The sequence below is a fragment of the Telmatherina bonti genome (genome assembly GCF_933228915.1).
Source record: "Telmatherina bonti genome assembly, chromosome: 12".
In the NCBI taxonomy this organism is placed as follows: domain Eukaryota; kingdom Metazoa; phylum Chordata; class Actinopteri; order Atheriniformes; family Telmatherinidae; genus Telmatherina; species Telmatherina bonti.
The window spans coordinates 25,188,443-25,208,294 of record NC_136610.1 but is presented as its reverse complement, the minus strand read 5'-3'; the positions used below and the strand labels follow the sequence as shown (position 1 = coordinate 25,208,294).

General features: G+C 40.2%; 1 protein-coding gene across 4 annotated transcripts; it reads right to left on the bottom strand.

Annotated features, from left to right (window-relative positions):
- Positions 1–840: 840 nt before the first annotated feature.
- Positions 841–18,483, bottom strand: LOC306763115 (catenin delta-1-like). 4 transcript variants are annotated; one of them, XM_079249821.1, is made up of 22 exons: positions 18,355–18,483; positions 13,549–13,672; positions 12,354–12,517; positions 10,290–10,358; positions 10,055–10,174; positions 9,687–9,949; positions 8,486–8,767; positions 8,107–8,347; positions 7,777–7,999; positions 7,130–7,322; positions 6,899–7,016; positions 6,638–6,791; positions 6,407–6,424; positions 6,044–6,112; positions 5,609–5,736; positions 5,279–5,429; positions 5,000–5,186; positions 4,510–4,715; positions 4,350–4,391; positions 4,156–4,223; positions 3,930–3,984; positions 841–2,454 (listed from the first exon to the last, which is right to left on the bottom strand). In XM_079249821.1, exons 3-22 carry the CDS (start codon positions 12,510–12,512, stop codon positions 2,396–2,398), a joined length of 2,805 nt encoding a protein of 934 aa, XP_079105947.1. In that variant the 5' UTR covers positions 12,513–12,517; positions 13,549–13,672; positions 18,355–18,483; the 3' UTR covers positions 841–2,395. The 4 variants fall into 4 exon arrangements, with proteins under 4 accessions (XP_079105947.1, XP_079105948.1, XP_079105949.1 ...); XM_079249822.1 differs by lacking the exon at positions 18,355–18,483 and adding an exon at positions 16,547–16,687; XM_079249823.1 differs by lacking the exon at positions 3,930–3,984.
- Positions 18,484–19,852: the final 1,369 nt, after the last annotated feature.

Here is a 19,852-nt window from a genome sequence, read left to right as displayed (position 1 = left end):
TTATATTCTTCCAAATTAAGTTATCTTAGGGTGAACAGTTGTGACAATGCGGGATTTATTCATTCTAAAATGATATAAATAGAAAGCACAGAGAAAACAGATAAATCCCATCATCTTCAGTTATAAGCTCCCACCGACTGTACATCCAGTTTTGGCTCTGCATCATATGTAATTAAACGGGTGGTTAATTTAGGCACACAGGCTGTCACGTAACAGATGCATTAGTTTGATTAATAAACATTCACACTCCGACGTGTTAGTAAAGCCCTTGTCCAGCAGCTGCTTCTTGGTCTGTTTGGGATGCATTTCAGATGTGCCGCATACTGGGAATGTCAAGCGCCTTTCTGTCCTCAACAAATCCTAGTGTTCCTGGGACTAACACCACTATTCCATATCAATTCACAGCTCAGAGTGTAATCAGAGACGACAGCAAAGCTGAGAGTGTCATCACTCATGTCTTCTGCAGCACTGTGATGAAAATGCTGTTTAAAAGACATGAACATGACTTAATGTGTCAAGTTGGGAAATGAAAGGGTTCGTATTGCATTTTTACAAAAGGTCCAGTGACAAATGATTTCCTTGACACAAGTGTTGATAATTAACACGTCCCAAAACCAAGCTCAATGGAGCTCGCAGATGTAAGAGAAAGATCAAAGTGTCAAGTTTAAGCATGTGCCAGGGGATGAAATTACACAGTCTGCCTCTCTTTAATTAGAAATGTTTAGCGACTGAAGTCCCTTCTCACATCACACACACAACCATATCACAGCTACAAAAGCTGCTCTAAAAAACATCTTTATTTATAAAAAAGAAAAAAAAAACAAAACAGTATAACCAGTTACATACTTCACTGAAAAGCGAGTTCTCAGAGCAAAGGCAGGTATGAATGGTACATCATTTTACATGGTTAGGCAACAGTACAAATATACTATGTGTGAAGAGTTTAGAAAACAAAAAATGATTGGTCTCTTCTGCATTTAAAAACTTAGCTGTAAAAGTTGGATTAAAAGTAGAACGGATTGCATAATTCTCTCACCCACATACGAATTCCCCAAAAAGAACAAACCAGACACAAAGGAAGGAGGTACAAGAAAAACAAGAGGTAAAAAAAAATTCAGTCATGCACCAAAGAGTGTCTTTGTGGCTCCCAAATTATAATCAACAAGCATCTCTCCCATTGTTTACTTTAATCAAGTCTCTGAGGAGAGAAGCCTCCCAAAATTGTATTTCTATGTTATTTGTCAGAACAGATGTAGATATGCAGGAACGGATGCCTTGAGAGCATTTTGCCCCCTCTGGAAGCAATTCAGACTGAATGAGATGATTATTTCCAATCATTTTGCTCTTTCTTTGAAAATAAACAGGACAAATAGGAAACATTTTACAGGAGAGTTTGGAATGGTTAATTTATAATGGTTGAACACAGTAGTGTCTGCTCATAGCTTCACAACTCAGTACCAGGTTTAACAGTGTACTGACCTGGTCAGCAAAAATCTTGAAAGTCAAAACAAAGAAACAGCTGATTTTTTCCCATTTGGAAAGTAAAACATACTTTAAATCAAAATACAAGAGGCAGCAGGAAGGTACAAATGGAGGGAAAAAAATCCCAGGAAGATGGAAACAATTAAAAACATGAGAAATGAAATAATATGCAACGTTTTCTGTGTCTGCGTACACAAAGACACGCTCGAAAAAAATAAGGAGATAAAGAGAAAAAAAAAGTCCATATTCATTTCCAACACACATTAAAACATACACAACCACAGGTTTAACATTTGACAAATATACACACACACCTGCCCTTTCAGGTCTTTGCTCAGCCCAAAAACAGAGAAAATAACTCTAGACAGAAAAATAACTCCTATATTAAACATTCTCCATCTACAGGGCGGCCTGTCGGTGCGTCCAAACTTCAAACATTCCCGAGTAAAAGGGACAATTTAAATAAAATGAGCCAAAACTAATGCAGTCATCCCGTTTTCTTTTTATATACATTATAAACCCTAAATAGTCTAAATACAAACTTGTTAGGATGCGGGTGTTGGCAGCGAAATATTGACCATAAGAACAGTTTACTTTTGACAGTAGCAAGATAAAAAAAAAAAAAAAAAAAAGCAAGCAGGGTGACAAAATCAGAATTAAATGATTGTCAACAAAGGTGATTGCCTTTACAAAAGAGAATTATAATTTATAAACTGAATATATTTTTGTTGCTACAATTGAATGAAATAAGTAGGGTACAAGTGTTTGTATGTGTGCTGCATGAAGCTTTTTGACTGCAACATAACCACTTTCTTTGGATCCAACCCTCATATTTTGATTCCATCCATGTGGAGATGGAGAGAAGGAAGTTAGAGATGCGAGGAGAATCTGTCCATGCGTGGGTCTTCACTCCTCAGTAGCAGTGGTAAGGAAGGGACGGCCCAGTCTGGGTGATGCACACTATCAGTTTTTCTGAATAAATAGAGAAAAGCATATTTGTTAGAAGAAATACAAAACCATTTGCAGAAATTTAAATGAACTGTAAAATTACGAACAAAACAACAAAAAGATGTTCAGGTGTGGCGTGTTGCATACTAGTGCAGTCACAGTTACCGTACATATAACATAGGAGCTGTAATAACGAGGAGACGAGAAAAAAGGCTGGTTTTATACATATTTCCTAGCTTATCCGCAGTGCGGAGGACACTGTAGGCTTGTTTTATTTGTGCTCATTTCCTCATGTTTTTATCCTTCAGCCTGTAAACTCCGACAAATATTTTAAAAATCTCAATTTCCAAACAGTCATATGATGAAGCTCATCTGGTTGTAAGAACTGCAGGTGAGAACGCGCCAGTGTATACGGTGGTGCTGAGAAAATTTTCACAATGTCTAAAAAGGAAAACATGTCACCCCTATATTGCAAGTGTAATCAACTCCCCGTGCTTTGTTAAAAGTTTAATTTTAGTCTTGACATTTTTTGTTGGATTTAAATGGGATTTAAAAAAAACACTAACTGGGATCACCTGGAATAATATGTTGGCAGGACGTTTGCCAATTTACCTGGAAAATTGAAACAAAAGTCTTGCAACTGATTCTTGTCCTAGATTTTAATATTGTATGACAAAGATTCATAAAAGTTCAGCGTTCTTACATAGTGGGTCTAACTTTGTTGCAGTTCCCCACAAAACCACAAGAGTGTACTCACACTGACATACCAACAGCAGACAAAAGGAAACTTATGGCTGTCCTCATTTTAAAAATGAGCATGTGTATGCTCCAGTTTGTTGTGATTAGATTGACATGACGCCAACATGGCTTAATTCATATCCCTTCAAAATAATAAATAAGAAAATAATTGTGTCAATGTTAATATGTTCCACTATGTAGATCTGCATCTTCACCTAAGATGTCCCTCTTTACGCCAGTATGTATATCTTGAACATTCATGTCATATTTCACTTCAGAATACATTCTGAATAACCATCTTGCAAAACACAGGTCCATGCTTCTGTCTTTAAGATGCCAAATATATCATTATATTTGACTCCTTTTTATCTTTATCAATGTTGGCATTAATAAAGTCAAAGTGTTGGTACTGTGACAACACTACTGCGCAAACAACACTTATTTACAAGATTTAAGTCTCTATCATTATATGGCTGAAATCTGAACAAACAGACTGCATGGACCACAAAGCAGCATACTGTACCAGCATGTACAGTACAGAACATCAGGGTATCACATAGTTACGTTACGCATCAACACAAAAAGACTTCTGTCCATGTTTCAGTACACCACTGAGGACACAGACCAGGTTTCATCGAGGGTCTAAAGTTATAGGAGGAGACACAAGGAACAGCTCAGAGTCCATGCAGGATTAGAGGTCAGTTAGACATACCATGCTGTTACATGCAGAGAAGGGGTAGAGGAGAGGGGGTAGGGCTAACCATCGTAGGAGTCCAACAGAGGCAGGGAGCCCTTTCTGCCCCCATACACCCCTCGCTGAGAGACAATGAGAGAAAGAGAGACAAAGAAGGAAGACAGGAAGTGAATGTGAAAAAGTGTCAGTAATTGAAAGGTTTAAAGGTTACAGTGAGGGAATATTAATTGTTATGCAGAAGGTTAAGGATTAGTATAATTAAATGAGCTGTTGAGTACATGTGAATGAAGTACCGGTAAAGTGTCTGTGGTCTCATCCAGAGTGTGTCTCCTCTCCTTCTGGTCCAGTGTAGAGTAGCCCTCTAAGAAAAGATGAAGAGGTTAAAAACAAAAAAAGTATATCATCAAAGTATATCAGCAGAAATGTCATTTTCAAATCCATGTTTTATTTACAGTTCTTTAACTGATTAAAAAACTAATGAACTTACCAGGGCCAAGGTCATTCATAGGAATCCTGTCCCTCTTCTCCCCTGACAAGAAAAAATAAACATAAGGCATGAAAAAAACACAACCAAGTAACAGTTTACAGAACACAAGAACAAACACTGAAATATGTTTTGAGGAATGAATACATGGTCTCACACTGACCTCTGTCAAGTAGCGGCGTGGTGCTTTCCTCATAGGTGCCGTTAGCTCGGGTACTGGGCCCGTTGGTGGTGGTGCTAGGGTAATGGTGAACCATGAAGTCAGTCTTCTTCCAGCCGTCTTTCTCAAGAGGCCGGCGTAGCTCCTTGTGAGCCCAGATGAGCTGCAGCACCTGTCCTGCTGCTCGGACTTCACGTTCGGACCGCTTACTGCAGGACAGCCACTCGTCATTACAGTCAAGTCAATTTTGCACCAATGTAAATTTCTTAAGCAAATGTATATGATCAAAAAGTACCTAATGGCTTGTCATGCACATTTCTAACATTTTAAGCCTTATATTTATTTAGCATTCTTTGCTTCTGTATCTCTAAAAGTAATCTAAGAAATCATCTAAATGAAACTATAAAAAGAAATAAAATACATTGAGGTTGTCTAATCATGGTTTATGCTTGTGAAAGCACCAAAGAAGCAGGAAACACAAAAAAACACTTACCCATCTTTATTGATGAGCACCAGCCTTTCAATGCCTTGTGATGCTCGCAGTGTCTTGGCTGCCTCCAGATTATTGCCTAGGACCTCAGCAAGCGTGCTCAGTACTGACACCACCGTTTCTTCTGTGCGACCTAACTGGTTCTGGCCTCCGGGCAGGTTGGCCACAAGGGGAGGCACAGCATGCAAACCTGCAGGAGGAACGCAGCGAGTCAACATGCGCTCATCTTCCGCAACAAACGAGGCATGCTTTTCAGTACAATCTAGAATTTTAAAATTTTACCTAGCAGTTCACGGTTACGGCTGTCAATAGCAAGGTTCCTCAAGGCTCCAGTCATTGCTCGAACCACACGGTCGCTACTATAAGCCAGCAGTTCTGCCATCATTGGGAGACCCTGTTCTAGACGCACAGTGGCCCTGATGTACCGACCGTACTGTACAGCAAGAACACAGGAGGTAGTAACAGACATTAGCACATTTACAGTAGTTTTGTGAAGAGAAAGACAACAAAATATAAATTTAAACTAAGAGCACGGGTAGATTCAAACTGACACAGCAGCAGAGTCTGTTGGTTAAAAAAAAAAAAAAAAAAGGTAGATAAACAAGTACTCACAGTCCAGCGGCCAGCACACAAGTTCTGGATGGCACCAGCTGCAGCCTCCAGTACAGATGGATTCTTGCTCTCTTTGAACAGTGACGTGTAAACACGAACCACCTCTGGCTGGAACAACAGCTCATACCCTGATGTCAGCAGAAAGACAAGAGCTTTAGTTTAAATTTACAAGTCTGATTGTTCGACATGGGTAAAAAAGGTTTATATACTCCCACAAATTGCATCAAGGCTTCCTAGCGAATGAATGGATCCCACAGATTCTTGCCTATGTATAACCATAACATTATATAATGCAATATGGAATCGATTTCTGATTAGATCTTAAAACTGCATCCAGAGAAATATTAGTTTGTTTGCAGAAACTATTATCTCAGACACAGAGAGGTTTAAAAATAATTGAAAAAAAAAAAAAAAAAAAAAAAAAAAGAAATATACCTTGGGCAGGTGTTGTCCTCTTTGGAATATTAATTTGATCTCGACTTCCATCATCCTCATCTTTCTTTCCTGCAATTAAATCATTAAAAAGAACTAAGAAGATAGAACAAAAAACGTGCTGCTTTGGATTAAATGAATGCTCAGATGTTATCAGTCTTGCAGTCTTATTTTGTGAATGTGCAACCAGTGAACAAGCATTGTCAGCATGCAGTGTCCTTTCAGTGACATCCAAACAACATGCAGATGTGCTCCTTGCGGCTTCAATAGTGGGCTCAGTTTCTCTTTCAGTTTTCTTTATGGCCTTAGTAAAGTAAGTAAAGTAAGCTTGAAATGATCATGAGAACACAAAAGGAAACATCTTACCTTTGGAAAACCACTCATCTAAACACAGCAGAGAAAAAGAAGATACAAAAGAGGGTGGAAAGGCAGAAGAAGGCAAGAGAAGAGGAAAAAAGGGAAAACAGTGGCAGAGCGTGAAAAACAGCGACAGGTGCCTCCACCACCAGCAAGCTCAAACAAACCAACTGGCTTTCTTTCATAAAGAAATCTCAGACACTGTGAAACTCTTGGCTTAAATATCTGCTAGAAACTGACCTTTGCCCTTTCGAGAACCAAAGCAACCTCCCTTGTTTGCTGGCGGTGGGCCCTGGTTGAGAGGGGCAGCCTCTATGTAGCGTTCACAACCAGGGACTTCACGGTGAACCTGATAGGACAAGTTCCTCAGGAGGCACACACAATTCTCCACCAACTATGGAAGAAGGGTTTAAAAACAATCAAACACATAGAAACACACTCAAAGACAAATATATCTAGTGTAAAACACAAACAAAACAAGGATTTTCAGTGAAAAATGACCTTATTATCAACATCTTTGCGGTTGATCTGCGATTGGACAATGTACATGAGTGAATCCACCAGTCCCGTGCATTCCCTCAGCTTTCGCCTGGCCTCACTGCGTTCTGAGCTCACATTCCTGTTGGAGATGCACAAAATTCAGCACATAATTGCATGTTTTCTATTCAAAATAAGCCTTGCTGCCCCCATTCTAAAATTCTCTCAGTTACCATCCACTAAACCACAGCATACCTAAGGCAGCCAGCAGTGTTGGTCAAGGCGGTCTCCCACTCCAGATGTCGTGGTTTGCAACTCTCTTCTCCCCCGTTGCTCCCTCTCTCCCAACCAGAGTGTGGAACGATCACTTCGTCAGCTAGGGCATGCAGTGCGTGGTCCACAATCTCCATCTTTACTGAATCATGGGAAGAGAGGTTCCACAAAGTGCCTGGAACAATAAAATAAAACACTGTTTCCATTACTGCAATATTTTTAAATTTAGTTTAAAATAGCCAACTTTTATGAGGGGCCTGCTTGGTGTTGTGGTGGTCAGAACCGTTGCCCAGCAGCAACAAGGTTCCTGGTTTGAAGCTCAGCTGGGGCCTTTCAATGCTGAGTTTGTATGTTTTCCCACAAGCAAAATGGATGGATGGAATTTCTATGGGGAAGTTCCCACAGTATACATCACCATGTTTCCAAACGGCGCTGGTAACACAACCTGATGCAAGTCAGATGATTTTTTTGCAAATCATCATTGACCATTATGACCTTAAAAATTAGCCTGCCGTATTCAGACTTGAGGTTTTATTTGAAAACTAATATTTGTGTGCCTTTTTTATGAATGAGCTCCAAAGTACAGACGACTGTTATTGCTTGTAAGTAGGTCCTATGAGCAGCAATACCTGTGATGGTGTCAGTGAGGTCCTGGTCGTGAGTTTTTCTCAGTGACCTGACCAGAGCAGGTATTCCATCGCAGTTTTTGATGGCAATCTTGTTGTCGGCATCTTTTCCATATGAAATGTTTTTCAGTGCTCCACAGGCTGAGTGATGGACGTCCTTGCTGGGGTGGTCCAGCAGAGACACCAAGGCTGGTATACCCTTCAAGCGACGCACTTCTGACTTTACCTGGAAACATGGTTAACACACTCAAATGAAAAGATTTGCATGATAATAGAATTCAAAATACGAATGGAAAATGTGAGTTTTGTGCATGTAACTGAGGATTGTCTCACCTTGTCATTTTTGAATGTGAGATGCTGAAGGAAGGCAGCAGCGTTGGTCTTGACAGGGTCCAAACGGTAGTTCAACATAGCAATCACCTCTGGTAATTCTGGCTGTCTCCATGAAGTGGGAGGGGGCTTTCTCAATGTGCTGTCCAAAGAAGCCACGCTACCTCTTTCCAATGTCATTTGAACACCCCATGCGTAAGGGTCAACTCCTCCCATGTCACTGTCTAAAGTGTCTTCACAGCTCCTGCAAGTTGGAATTGGAAATTAAGCAACACTTACTGGGAGAGTCTCAAATTTATTAAAAAAAAAAAAAAAAAAAAAAAAAAAAAAAAAAAAGAACATCATTCTGCATTAAGTGCAGAAGAGTGCAATTATGCTTCACCTGAGTCTGCGTCTGTCCATGCCCCCAGGCCCATGGCCCAGGCGTGGCATGGTACCATAGCCTCCAGGATGAATGGGTGGGGGTCCCATGCTGTAGTCATCATATCCAACACTCCGCTGATCATCCTCCAAACCGTAGTGGCCGTGGCCATACCTCATTTCCATTGCTGAGCCCATGTTTCTCATCCCCCGCCCCACCTGGGGCTGTGCAGCATATGGGTCAAGCTGCTGACGGCTTGGTGCTCTGTAGCCAGAATCCAGAGTTCTGTAACCGTCCATTGGCCTGGAGACAGGCAGGAGCGATGAAAGCGATATCAGTCAGTCAGGTACAACACTTTCCTTAGAATACGTTTCATTTCAGACTTTAAGTACTGCAGAATGTGAAACGTTAGCAGGCACTGACCAGCATCATTTGGTGTCACAATCTGACTTTTGACCCATGTAATTTTCTAGTTTTGTCAACAACAAACAGGAGATTAAACCATTCCAACTAAAACATCTGTTGAGTCATGTAAATATTTTAGCAACTACTTTTTAGGTCAGAGAGAAAAAAAAAAATTAAAAAATGATAATCCCAGCTCAGCTGCCCATTACTGGTGACTCCCAGGGATAAAAGGGACTTCTGGTTTATGCATGCATTCTTTCCAAACTTTGATTTTGTATTTTATGACCATAAAAATCTGACACAGTGGTAATAAATGACTAATGTTGCGGCAAAGATCAATTACATGAGGGCCGCTGTGGGCTAAACTTGGGGCTCTTTGTCCGACGCGCATTCCAATAAACTCCAAAATACTTCTGTATTAGCAGTGACACATTTTTTCTTTCCATCAAGTTCCAAGATTATATCCAACACATGAATAAACGGTACACTGACTAAACAGCCTCCTCCAGTATGTGTGATGCGATACGCAGTCAACAAAAATTGGACTATCTCCAAGCTCACCCCACTTCCTCATCCATTCATCTAAACACCAGTGAGTTGGTACCTTTCAAACTTTGTGACACACACACATACACACACACTCACTAACAAACCCACCGCACCAATGCTGATGCTGAGCGTCCTGTGCAACCTCATGAGTATCCACACATATTATGGCTCCTACAACTAAATTAAGTTGTTGTATAACTAAATAAATCAAACTTTTAGCTATCAAAATGAGAACTCCTATCATAACGATGAGGTGTTTGTACCGTACCTGTAGCGATCATCCATGTGAGCGCCTCTACTCAGACTAGTGTATGCTTCTGACGGTGGACCTCCTCGGTAGTCATCATAACCTCCTACTGGTCCATAGTGGTAATTTCTGGGTACTGTGGCTGTGGGGTAGTCTCCTACTCCAGCCTGCCTGTAAGGGCGATCCAGTGTGGCGCTGTACATCCCCATACCAGGCATCGGTAAGCCCCCGTCAATGGTTAATGATTCAGTGGGCAAAACTGTGCGGGAAATTGGTTTCTTCATCTGACAGACAGTAACATCAGAATAAATAAACACTTTTAATCACAATGTTAAAATTGAATTATCGGGTAGATATGTGAAAGTAAGAAATATGTCGCATGACCCTACCCCATTATCTGTCCGCCGTGTGGTTCCCTCTTCAGAAAAGACCGAGTGTGCTTCATGGGAGTCATCCTCTGGTGTATAGCTCTCATCTAGAGCACCGTGTGCAGGGTCCACCATCCTGTACTGTAACCAAGACATCATGTACGCAATCAATTTAAAATTAATTTTACAAAATACATTTTTTTTGATGAACGATATAAAGCTATTAACACCTGCTATATAAATAGATTAAACATACATGTGTGCCGTTTATGTACGAGTCAGTCAGTTTCAGACGTTCTATGTCTGCATCCCCTAAACGCCCGTTCTGTGGTAAAAAGAGAGAGACAATATTTTTAATCACAAAGTATTAAAATGCTCTATATCATTCAATTTTTTTCTAAAGCAGCACATATTACTAAGGCTGAAGGTATGTCTCCAAATAGCCAGGGCTATCTTCTTTCTCACAACCACCCAGATGACATTACTGCTGCTGAAGCACATTCAGCGATGGCCAAACAGTCTCAGTGTGTTTATGGTTTGTGAATCAATGCCAGACGGCAGCCTGTCATACAAAAAACACTGCTTCCTCCTGCATTAAACCCTTACGTAATCAGCGATTGTCACACCATTTAAAAAAAATAAAAATTAAAAAAAAAATCTACCCAACTGGAACCAATTTTGGATTCTATGAAGCCACCTAGTAGTCACATCATGCATTTCTGAGGCAACACTGGGCTGCTGTGGAAATCTTTTGCAACCATCACCCAACCTTTTACTATCACTTTCAGCATTAAATTGTGACTAAGAACGAATAGAATTTGAAGATAAAACATGAACTCCCATCTCAATTACAGTACATCACATGCTTAATCTTAATGCCCACTAAGATAAAGGACAGCTAGGAAAAAAAAAAAAAAGGTGACAGGAAATACAGACAGCGCTTTTATAACTGGAGGAACACTTCGTCTCATGAGATCCCTCCATTTAGAGCACCTCTGAACTGTATGTGGCACAAAGCAAGCAAAGAATATACTCTACATATCCACCACTGATGTTATTTCAGGTTACAAAACATCAACAAGGCCATAAAACTTTTTTTTTTTTTTTTCCACCATTAATCCCTCAAAAGGATCCAGAGGAGCCTAAACAAAATATCTCTGTGTCAGAAAGGTTGTTAAAAAAAAAAAATCCAAATAAAGATATTTAGATATTTTAAGCTCAAATACTCAACACCTAAATAAGTTTCATCTAACAGAAAAATATGTATTTACATGGTTTTACTGTTGTCCACGAACCAAAAAGTTTAAAATTTTTTTTTTTTTTTTTTTTAAACTAGAACAGGAACTAGAAACCCCTAATTGGAAAATAAAAATAAAGAGGGCAACAGCAGATCTTGTCTAACCAAATCATTTGCCAGTAAACAAAACAGTAGGAGTCCTCAAACTTGCCAACAGGCAAAGTCATATTTAACTATGGAAAAGAGATATACATGCACCTGAATAAGTAAACAAGTGGAAATCTACATTTTCAGGTCATAAAAGCTAAATTAAAAACATGTTAAAAACTATGAGCAAAATCTTAATAAGCTATCTAAATACTTTGTCACAGGTAGCATGAAATTATCATGCGGCCCTTTGAACTTTGTAGGAAATAATTAAAATCTCACACAAGGAAAATAATTTAGTCAAATTAAAGCAGTTTAACATACAAAACCCCTGACTGAAAAAAAAAATAGTGTACAGCTGGAACAGCAGATATAACAAAATGCCTGAAAAGGGATTCATTCAAAATGTTACAGACACTATTTAGAAAGGAAGCGTGTGTGACACATGCATGACAGATGACCCGTTTTATGAAGTGCCATGCAGGAGCAGAGCAGAAATAACTGAAATTCCAAAACCCGAGGCTACAAAAACATACACACACACACACACATTTGTAAGAGTATATCTGATGAATGACAGAGAAAGCATGCTCAAAGCGTGCAACCATCATCTCAGACAGTGTCGGAAGTAGAACCATGTGCAGGCATGCACTGACGTTTTTGCAGATATGAGTGGAACGAGAGATGGATTTAAGATACAGAACCACTGAACTACACTCGATGCAAACATACACTGACGCAAATTTGCCGAGCGCCGATGGAGCGGAGGTGGGACCAAATCGGGATGATGAATGTCAAAAAGGAAAAACAGATGCATGAATTGACTGGATGGGTTGGATGAGGGGAATGAGCATCCATCATGTACTCGATGTAAAGGTAGAAGATGCTTGGGAGGGACTTGCGGTGGGGATGTCCGGGTTCTTTGGGGCGTGTTACCTGCATGTGAGGAAATGGGTGACTCAGGGCTGTGGGGCTGGTGGCGGGGAGGCCCACCCTCCTCCTCTCCTCCTCCAGCGCCCGGGTCAGCTGTTCAAACTGCACCTCCTGCTCCCTTACAGACTCCAGCAGAGCCGCTGCGCTCTCACACTGCTCCATACACACTACACAGCCCCAAGGGGAGAGAGGGGCGTTACACACATCCATACAGATGCAAAGACACTACAGCACACAGAGTGTCTAAGAAAAACAGGCACTTCGACGCAATGCAGGATTGAGCTCATTAACATAAAAAAAGGAAAGAAAAAAAAAGGAATATCATGCCTAACCCATTTTATAATTAGAGATATAATTTGGGGACTGAGACCAAGATGCCATCCTGGATTTTTTTTAGAAGCTTGATTTCACAAGAGTTTATCTCACTTTTGCCTCACAAAAGCGAGCATGTCATTTAACACTGTCCACAGCTGAAATCCAGTCCAGAAAGTTTACTTATTACATTGCATTCTGTATAGCCTCAATCATTCGAAAAGCCAACCCCGCTTGACTCTCTTCAGGATTTTCCACTCACATGCAGCCTTCACAACTCCAGATGCAACAGTCAAATAATTAAAATCCAGAGTTTTGCCAGGTGAAAGGAATAATTTAGCACAGCAAAAAGGTAACACAGACAGCGCAATCAAACAGTAGACACAGCATGAGAAATTGCAAAAATAGGGCCAAACTTTTTTTACCCCCTAAAAACAACCTCACAAAACTGAAAACTAATATTACAGCCCAATAGTTAGTCAACATCACATTTTTTCTCTGAATAAAAACAAATTTAATAACCCATTCAAACAGGAAGGTTTCTGTCCTCAGAGCTTCTAACCAACACTACACAATACACTTTTTATACAAAACAGCCCAAATGATAACTGGCATTTGCCTCATAATCTTATTTAATGGATTTTAGATAGAACTATCAAATCGTCAAAATTTTACCCTTGACGGTGTCATCATGCCCTGCATTCATGTAGCAGTGTAATCTGTGCCGATAAGAAGCATACTTCATGCTTATATAGCAGAAAGCTGAACACAACATGCATATTTGATCCCGAGGAGAAGTGCACACTTCTCATTACAGTCTGAGTATAATATTTACGAGAAAAACCTCTCTCTCAAAGCCTAATTTAGAGAAATCCTAAATACACACCTTCACCCGTGGGCGTGGCTTGGCAGAAGAGGTGAGAGATCACACCAGTCAGAGATGGTGATCTAGTTGATCATGTGTAGAAGGTCACTGAACCACCAAGCCCAGAAACAGGGGGAGAAATGGACTGCAGAGGAAAACACAGGGGAGAGAACAATAATAAATAGTGAGGGAGACATGTTTCAATGAAGGCACCTCACTTAGGAAAAACAGCAACACAGTGAGAATACCGTACATGTGTGTCAACAGAACTGTGTTTGCACTGTGAGGAGAACAAGCACAGCCAGAGAGAGATATACAGGAGCCCTAGCCTTTAGACACACCCTGTATTTACTCAACATTTGGTCTGTGTACAGCTTCTAGCTATGGGAAGCTGACCAACCTGCAGCTCTTTCTGGGCCTCCGAACATTCACAGTCAGCATAAAGGAGAAGAAAATTAAAAAACAAAAAAAAAAAAAAAAAAACCCCGAAACGTACAGATAGTGACAACCTCCAAGAACAAAATGTTCTGTAAACTATTAGTTTTGTCTCCTTTTAAACCTCTTTGTTTTCCTCAACTTTTTCTCTCTAATCAGTCTTCTTCCACTCTGAAGCCAACTTTGTAAGGTTGCTGCTCTGTAAACACATCAGCCGTTTCCAACATACAGTTTTATCTTGGCTCAGACAAGGACATTTTATATCATGGCCCAACAAGTGGACCATGGAGACTCACATCCTCATAAGGCTTATCTGCTGATACATGCTCAACTGCAGCAAGCAGGCTTCTCATCAGCTCCGGCTTTAAAAGGTGCATAAACTCCGGCATTGCAACACGCATGAACCTGTATAACCGGTTAGACGGGGTAGGGGTGGCTTGATTTCAGGTTCTCAATGTCTCTAGGACAGTCTGGCTAACAAGCACAGACACGCTTCTGAGAGCTGGAGGGCTTTTGAGCAACAAACAGAGAGACATTTACACTTCAGGCAGCAGGTGTTTGTGTGACTGGCAGGTACAACATTAACAAGTGCAAATGGAGAGGCAAGTAAGGGCATAAAGAGTTCAGGTGATGACTGATTTCACAGACGTTTAGTTAAGAGGAAAAAGAACAGACATGATACCACAAGTACACGATGACAAAATACTGATAGTAATGATTAAAAGTTTCAGTCTCCATAGCAAACCTGTTTAAGGCTCTGTGTCTTCCGATATCTGAATGGCTTTCATCAGACCAACTTAAAACTCTTGAGGTGAGGCAAGTGTGGGAAAAGGGAGGAAAGTGGGATGGCTTAATGAGAAAACAAGGTGTGGCGACAAAAATTTCCCGAGAACGACTAATCAGCAGCATGAACCACAACCAAGATTTACATGTGGGATGAAGCTGACTGATGGTTTAAAAAAAAAAAAAAAAAAAAAAAAAAAAAATGATGTCACACATACTCACGCAGAGTCATAATAACCTCCTACCTGAACCAATAACAAAGTGCTGTCCTGCACTATCTATGTCTATATATGGTCACAGCCAGGAGAGGGGAGATATGGTCTGCTGCAGACAGAGTGTAAAAGCTACAGATATAACATAAACAGATGGGCACTGAAACAGAGACAATGTGAGAGTAAACATGAGGATAAGACATGGGGAGAGATAAAGTCAGGATTGCTTAATAAAAGATAAAAGCTAGTCTTGCATTCCTGGCATTGTCTTGGGGCCATTCAGCTTAGCAGCCCACCCACTCATCCACTGTAAAGGGATCTTAACAGGACACTGGCTAATCATCATTTAGATATCAATGTTTGCTTTTGTGGCATTTCAAGGCAACCGGGTCTTGTCACTATGACCTGTAAAATTAAATAAACTACATGTCTTCTCTTCTACTATCATCCCATTATTTACATGCCACAGTCAGCTAATTGGCCATTAATGTAATCTTATTTAGTTTATTAGGAGAACTGAATTTTCCACTAGATAAACTATAAACAATGATTGTTATTTTTTGGCAAGTGAAGCTGGGAGTACGACTGTGTGAGAGACTGGTTTAACCGCAGGCAGGAGGGAGGTTGCAGCTGTCAGTCTGGGAGGTTGGTGAAACAATGTGGAGTTTATCCAACTGAAAGAACAGACAAGTGTGAATAAGTATGATAGCTGAAGAGTGGGGAGAACATTATTGGACATGTGTGAGTGACCGTGTATGAATGAGTGAGGGGGTTCAAATAGGTTGCTTTTCACATAGTAACAAGTTCTGTCCTCCACTCACCTCCCCACCCCTCACAGCTGTTAGTTTTGGCCTTGAAAGTCAGCACTGAGTTTCGGTGAACAATGAAAACAATCAATGTCGTCCCACTACCACTCCCCTCCCCTTTCCCCTCTTCCCCACTTCCTGAGCAACAGGATGTTATGGATTGAACTTCAGAGATGAGTAAAAGGATTCAACAACTCCCTATAAAAGCAGTTTCCACAACAGTGCTGATTATAAACAAACAGTTCAAGTCTTTTGGTGGCACACTTTAATAAAGCTTTAAAAAATATCTGCATTCCCAACAGTGTGTCTGGAAGTGAACCCTGGACCCCCTCCCTACAGTCAATATGATGATCATACGACCACAAACTACTTCCCATTTTGATATGTTTGTTCTCCAGCTAACATTTTCTGTTCTGCCTTCGCGATCTTTGGACACACTATTAACTCGTTTTTACTTTTTTTATTAGCTTATTGTATTAGCATTAGACAAACTGAATTTTAATGGACAAGAATGAGGGCAGATTTTCATTTAAATGCAAATAAAAAAAAAGAGTTAAATTAATTTGAAGGTATCAAGTGGCGATCAAGTAGTATAGCAAAAGGCACAAATACAATGGATAAAAGTGGCATAAAACAAAACAATTTGTATAGAAATTAACAGCTAAAAACATATAAGTTAGGATTTGCTGTATTTTTAATGTGTTAAACAGGAGTACACAGAGGGTTAATGTTCTCTTGTTAAAAAAGGACAGGAACAAAAGTTCAAAATGACAAGCATCGTACCTTGAGGTCAACAACATCTGATTGCACTCTGACACAAAACAAGTCAGATATCCCCTCCTGATTCTGCAGCCGTCAGTCAGCATGACTCACTTAACTGTCAGGAGACATCTGCAAAAGCTTGCGCACATAAAAACAATGAACCTCTTGTTGACTTAATTAAACCCCAGTAGGAGCACTGAGAGCCTTCACCTGCAATCAGCAGCAGAAGCCGCAAATGAAAAAAGAAATTCATGTAAAAAAAAAAAAAAAATCACACATCTGTTAACACATTTCCCGCTAACTCACACTGCAACTTCACGTTAAGTCAGTGCGATACCAAAGCTGAACATGCCCTGTAATTGGATTGAAGCTTTTCCCCGCTAATCCACTTACCTCCTAACACATACACTTGTGATGTCAAGATGCTTGCGCACACATAGGCACATACATCAGTTTGGATTTTTATGGATTAACCTGCAGATCTTAAAAGAGCAGACACAACTGCAGTCTATGTTCAGGGCATGCGTCAACAATCAAAAACCGACCTGGAGATGACTCTTCAGGAAAGGCAACCATGTGGTGTTATTAGTGGTGGCACCTGCAGCACATCGAAACAGCTACAAACTTGAGCCAATTACAAGTATAGTTCAAAACACATATTGTATAAACATATACCAGGACAGACCTAAAGCCCAAAGGGAAGGCTCTGAGCCACAAAGCAATATTTGCCTGCATGAAACCAGTATTTACAATGGAAAAGCTGGTTTACTTGTTCACACCATGGCTGACAGTTATCCCCACCCAAGAAAGCCATTTTCCCAACAAGTTCACACATGACCCACCCAACAGGTTCACAGTGTGACAAATTTATAATCTCAGTGGCAGACCACCACCCTCAGTGGAATTACGTACACTAAAAGGTTTAACAAATATACATACCAACAATAACGATGTGGGTCAGACAAGTACATAGTAGTAGTAGTAGCTTTTGGTGCACTATGTCCCTTTGGAGTTTTTCTACAGATGAAAACCTGTTTATGTAGTCGGATAGATAACAGTCTGCTACCAACGGGGAAGACTAAATGAGCCATCACCAAAGGCGCTAACTAGGTCAAATCACAGTAAAGGTATATATAGTCATATAGACAGTGTACTTCAAACCTTGCAGTGAACTTTCTAGACAGTTAGCATTTCCCTGATCTATCGAAATCCCACATACTGTGGTGAATGATTATGAGACGAACACAGGTACGCGAAGATTGCAGGCAGCCAGACCATTCAGACATACGAAAGCACACGCGCACACAATAAAAACATCGATATGAACCGACTTCCATGAACAAAGAGCTACACGGAGTCGTTGGCATAAAGCCAGTGCTCAGCTACATGAGAAGAAATCAGTACATTCAGGTTGAATGCACGCTCAGCAGCGATATGACCTGGTTTGGCTGTCTCGCAACGTTAGCATCACAATAACCCACATAGCCGAGTGAGAACGCAGCCAGCAGCAGGGCTAGCGTTAACATAGCAAACAGATTAGCCATAACTACAAATGTCAGCTACGCGGCCGTTACTGCCAATGTGATGTGTGTTTTTTTTTTTTTTAAACAAATAGAACCTATTATATTAAAAAAGGGTTGTTTGGAGCTCGTTGTGCACGGTAGATAACCGAGGGGTGGTTTAACTTTTACGTTAGCATCTTTGGCTAACGTTAGCTGATATGTCGAATATATGACCACTCCTTGCCAACGCTGCAGTGTACCCACAATCTGGAGAAACGATGAACCCTTATAAACAATGTATCTAGTGACAATCACGATCTAACTCACCTGCTTAGGGAAAGCCTTCCCCGAACCTTTCAGATTGCTCCGTTTTTAGGGTTTTCTGCTCTCTTTCCCCTCCTTCCCTGTCTTCTGGGTCAGGCTTGTTAAAGACGAAGCGACATCACGGAGTTTTCTATCAAAGGGAGGGTGGGATCAACAAGCGGCTTTACGGTAAACGTGGCGCACCCAGAATTCCTCCTTTCATACAGGTGTTAGTTTGGCAGCTAAAAGCCACTCAGCAACCTGCAACCCGTCTCAGATATGGTGTTCATACCTGTATAAGATACGTACTGAATGATAGGAGTAACACTGTAATCACAAACATAAAATGAGGCATTAATCCCTCCTATCTCCTCCCTTTATTTCCGCCTGCTGCTGCTCCCTCGAACTCGCACAAACTCAAACTCACCCTGATGTCATTTCATTGATTGCCCAAGAACAATAGCCAGGGAGGAAGCGGCATTTCGTGGGGAAGTACAACAGCATTCCACACTAACACGACAACTATTTGCACATAAAACCCCTACCAGTAATCATAACATCCCCCGCATGTGCTTTATATACAGGCTGCTAGTAAAGTACAAACTGATTCATGACTAGACTAAAGCTATTTAGGAATCACAGCATGGCAACCCCCCAAATAACTTAAAAGCTACAATATTTTATTTCTATAAAATTGTACTCCAGTCTCTGAGGTGTCAGATGATTTACGCTAAAGATGTCTGGGTAAAATGAAAACCAAACTAGTTGAAACATGAAAAACACAACAGTGTGGTTTGAATGGAAAGAGGAACAATGCCAGAAATTTCCCAAGTTTCCTTGAGAGTCCCCCCTGCAGTGCTAGAGTATGAGAAAGATTTAGACATCGTTACAAAATAAAATTAAAAAAAAAATGCTGCTCTCTAGAGGCGAAAAATGAGACTTGACAAAAGAAAATCAGCTTTATTCATGACAGTGAATCCGTGCTACAAGTCAATCTATTGATCACTGCTAAGACTGCAACTGTGCAAGTACAAAAAAGTTAAAAAAAAGAGTTTGATAAGAACAGCCAAAAAAGTTAAATAGAGGTAGTTTGTTAAAAAAGAAAAAAAAAGTACCTGCATAAAGATGAAATTCACCTTGGTTTAGAAGTGGCTTTTTTATACTATGGATGGAAACAGAGCTGCTCATTTTAAAGTAGCCCATTTTGTTTTTTATTTATTCTTATTTCTTCCATGTAACTCCATTTACCTGTACAATTTAGGGATTTGCTTAAAAGAAGTCAATGTAAAAAAAAAAAAAAAAAAGGTAATTGGACTGTTAAAATCTTTTGAGTTCTGAATTGTAGAAGCTTTAACCTCATAATAATATGTTCTTTTGATATGTAAATTGTAAGAAAGAATTGTAAATATATAAAGTAAAATTTGAGGCAACAAACACACAGATGTTCTAGTTAAATTAGGTGGCAACACAGATAGAGAAACCAATAAAATACCTATTAAATAAAAATAATTCAGTGAAGAAA

Coding starts and splice junctions, on each gene's coding strand:
- LOC306763115 (XM_079249821.1), bottom strand. CDS start 12,512: ATGGAGCAGTGTGAGAGCGCAGCGGCTCTGCTGGAGTCTGTAAGGGAG. Junction 7,017..7,129: donor AACACTGCTGGCTGCCTTAG/GTATGCTGTGGT, acceptor CATCTCCAACAG/GAATGTGAGCTCAGAACGCA. Junction 5,187..5,278: donor CCGTAACCGTGAACTGCTAG/GTAAAATTTTAA, acceptor TTCCTCCTGCAG/GTTTGCATGCTGTGCCTCCC.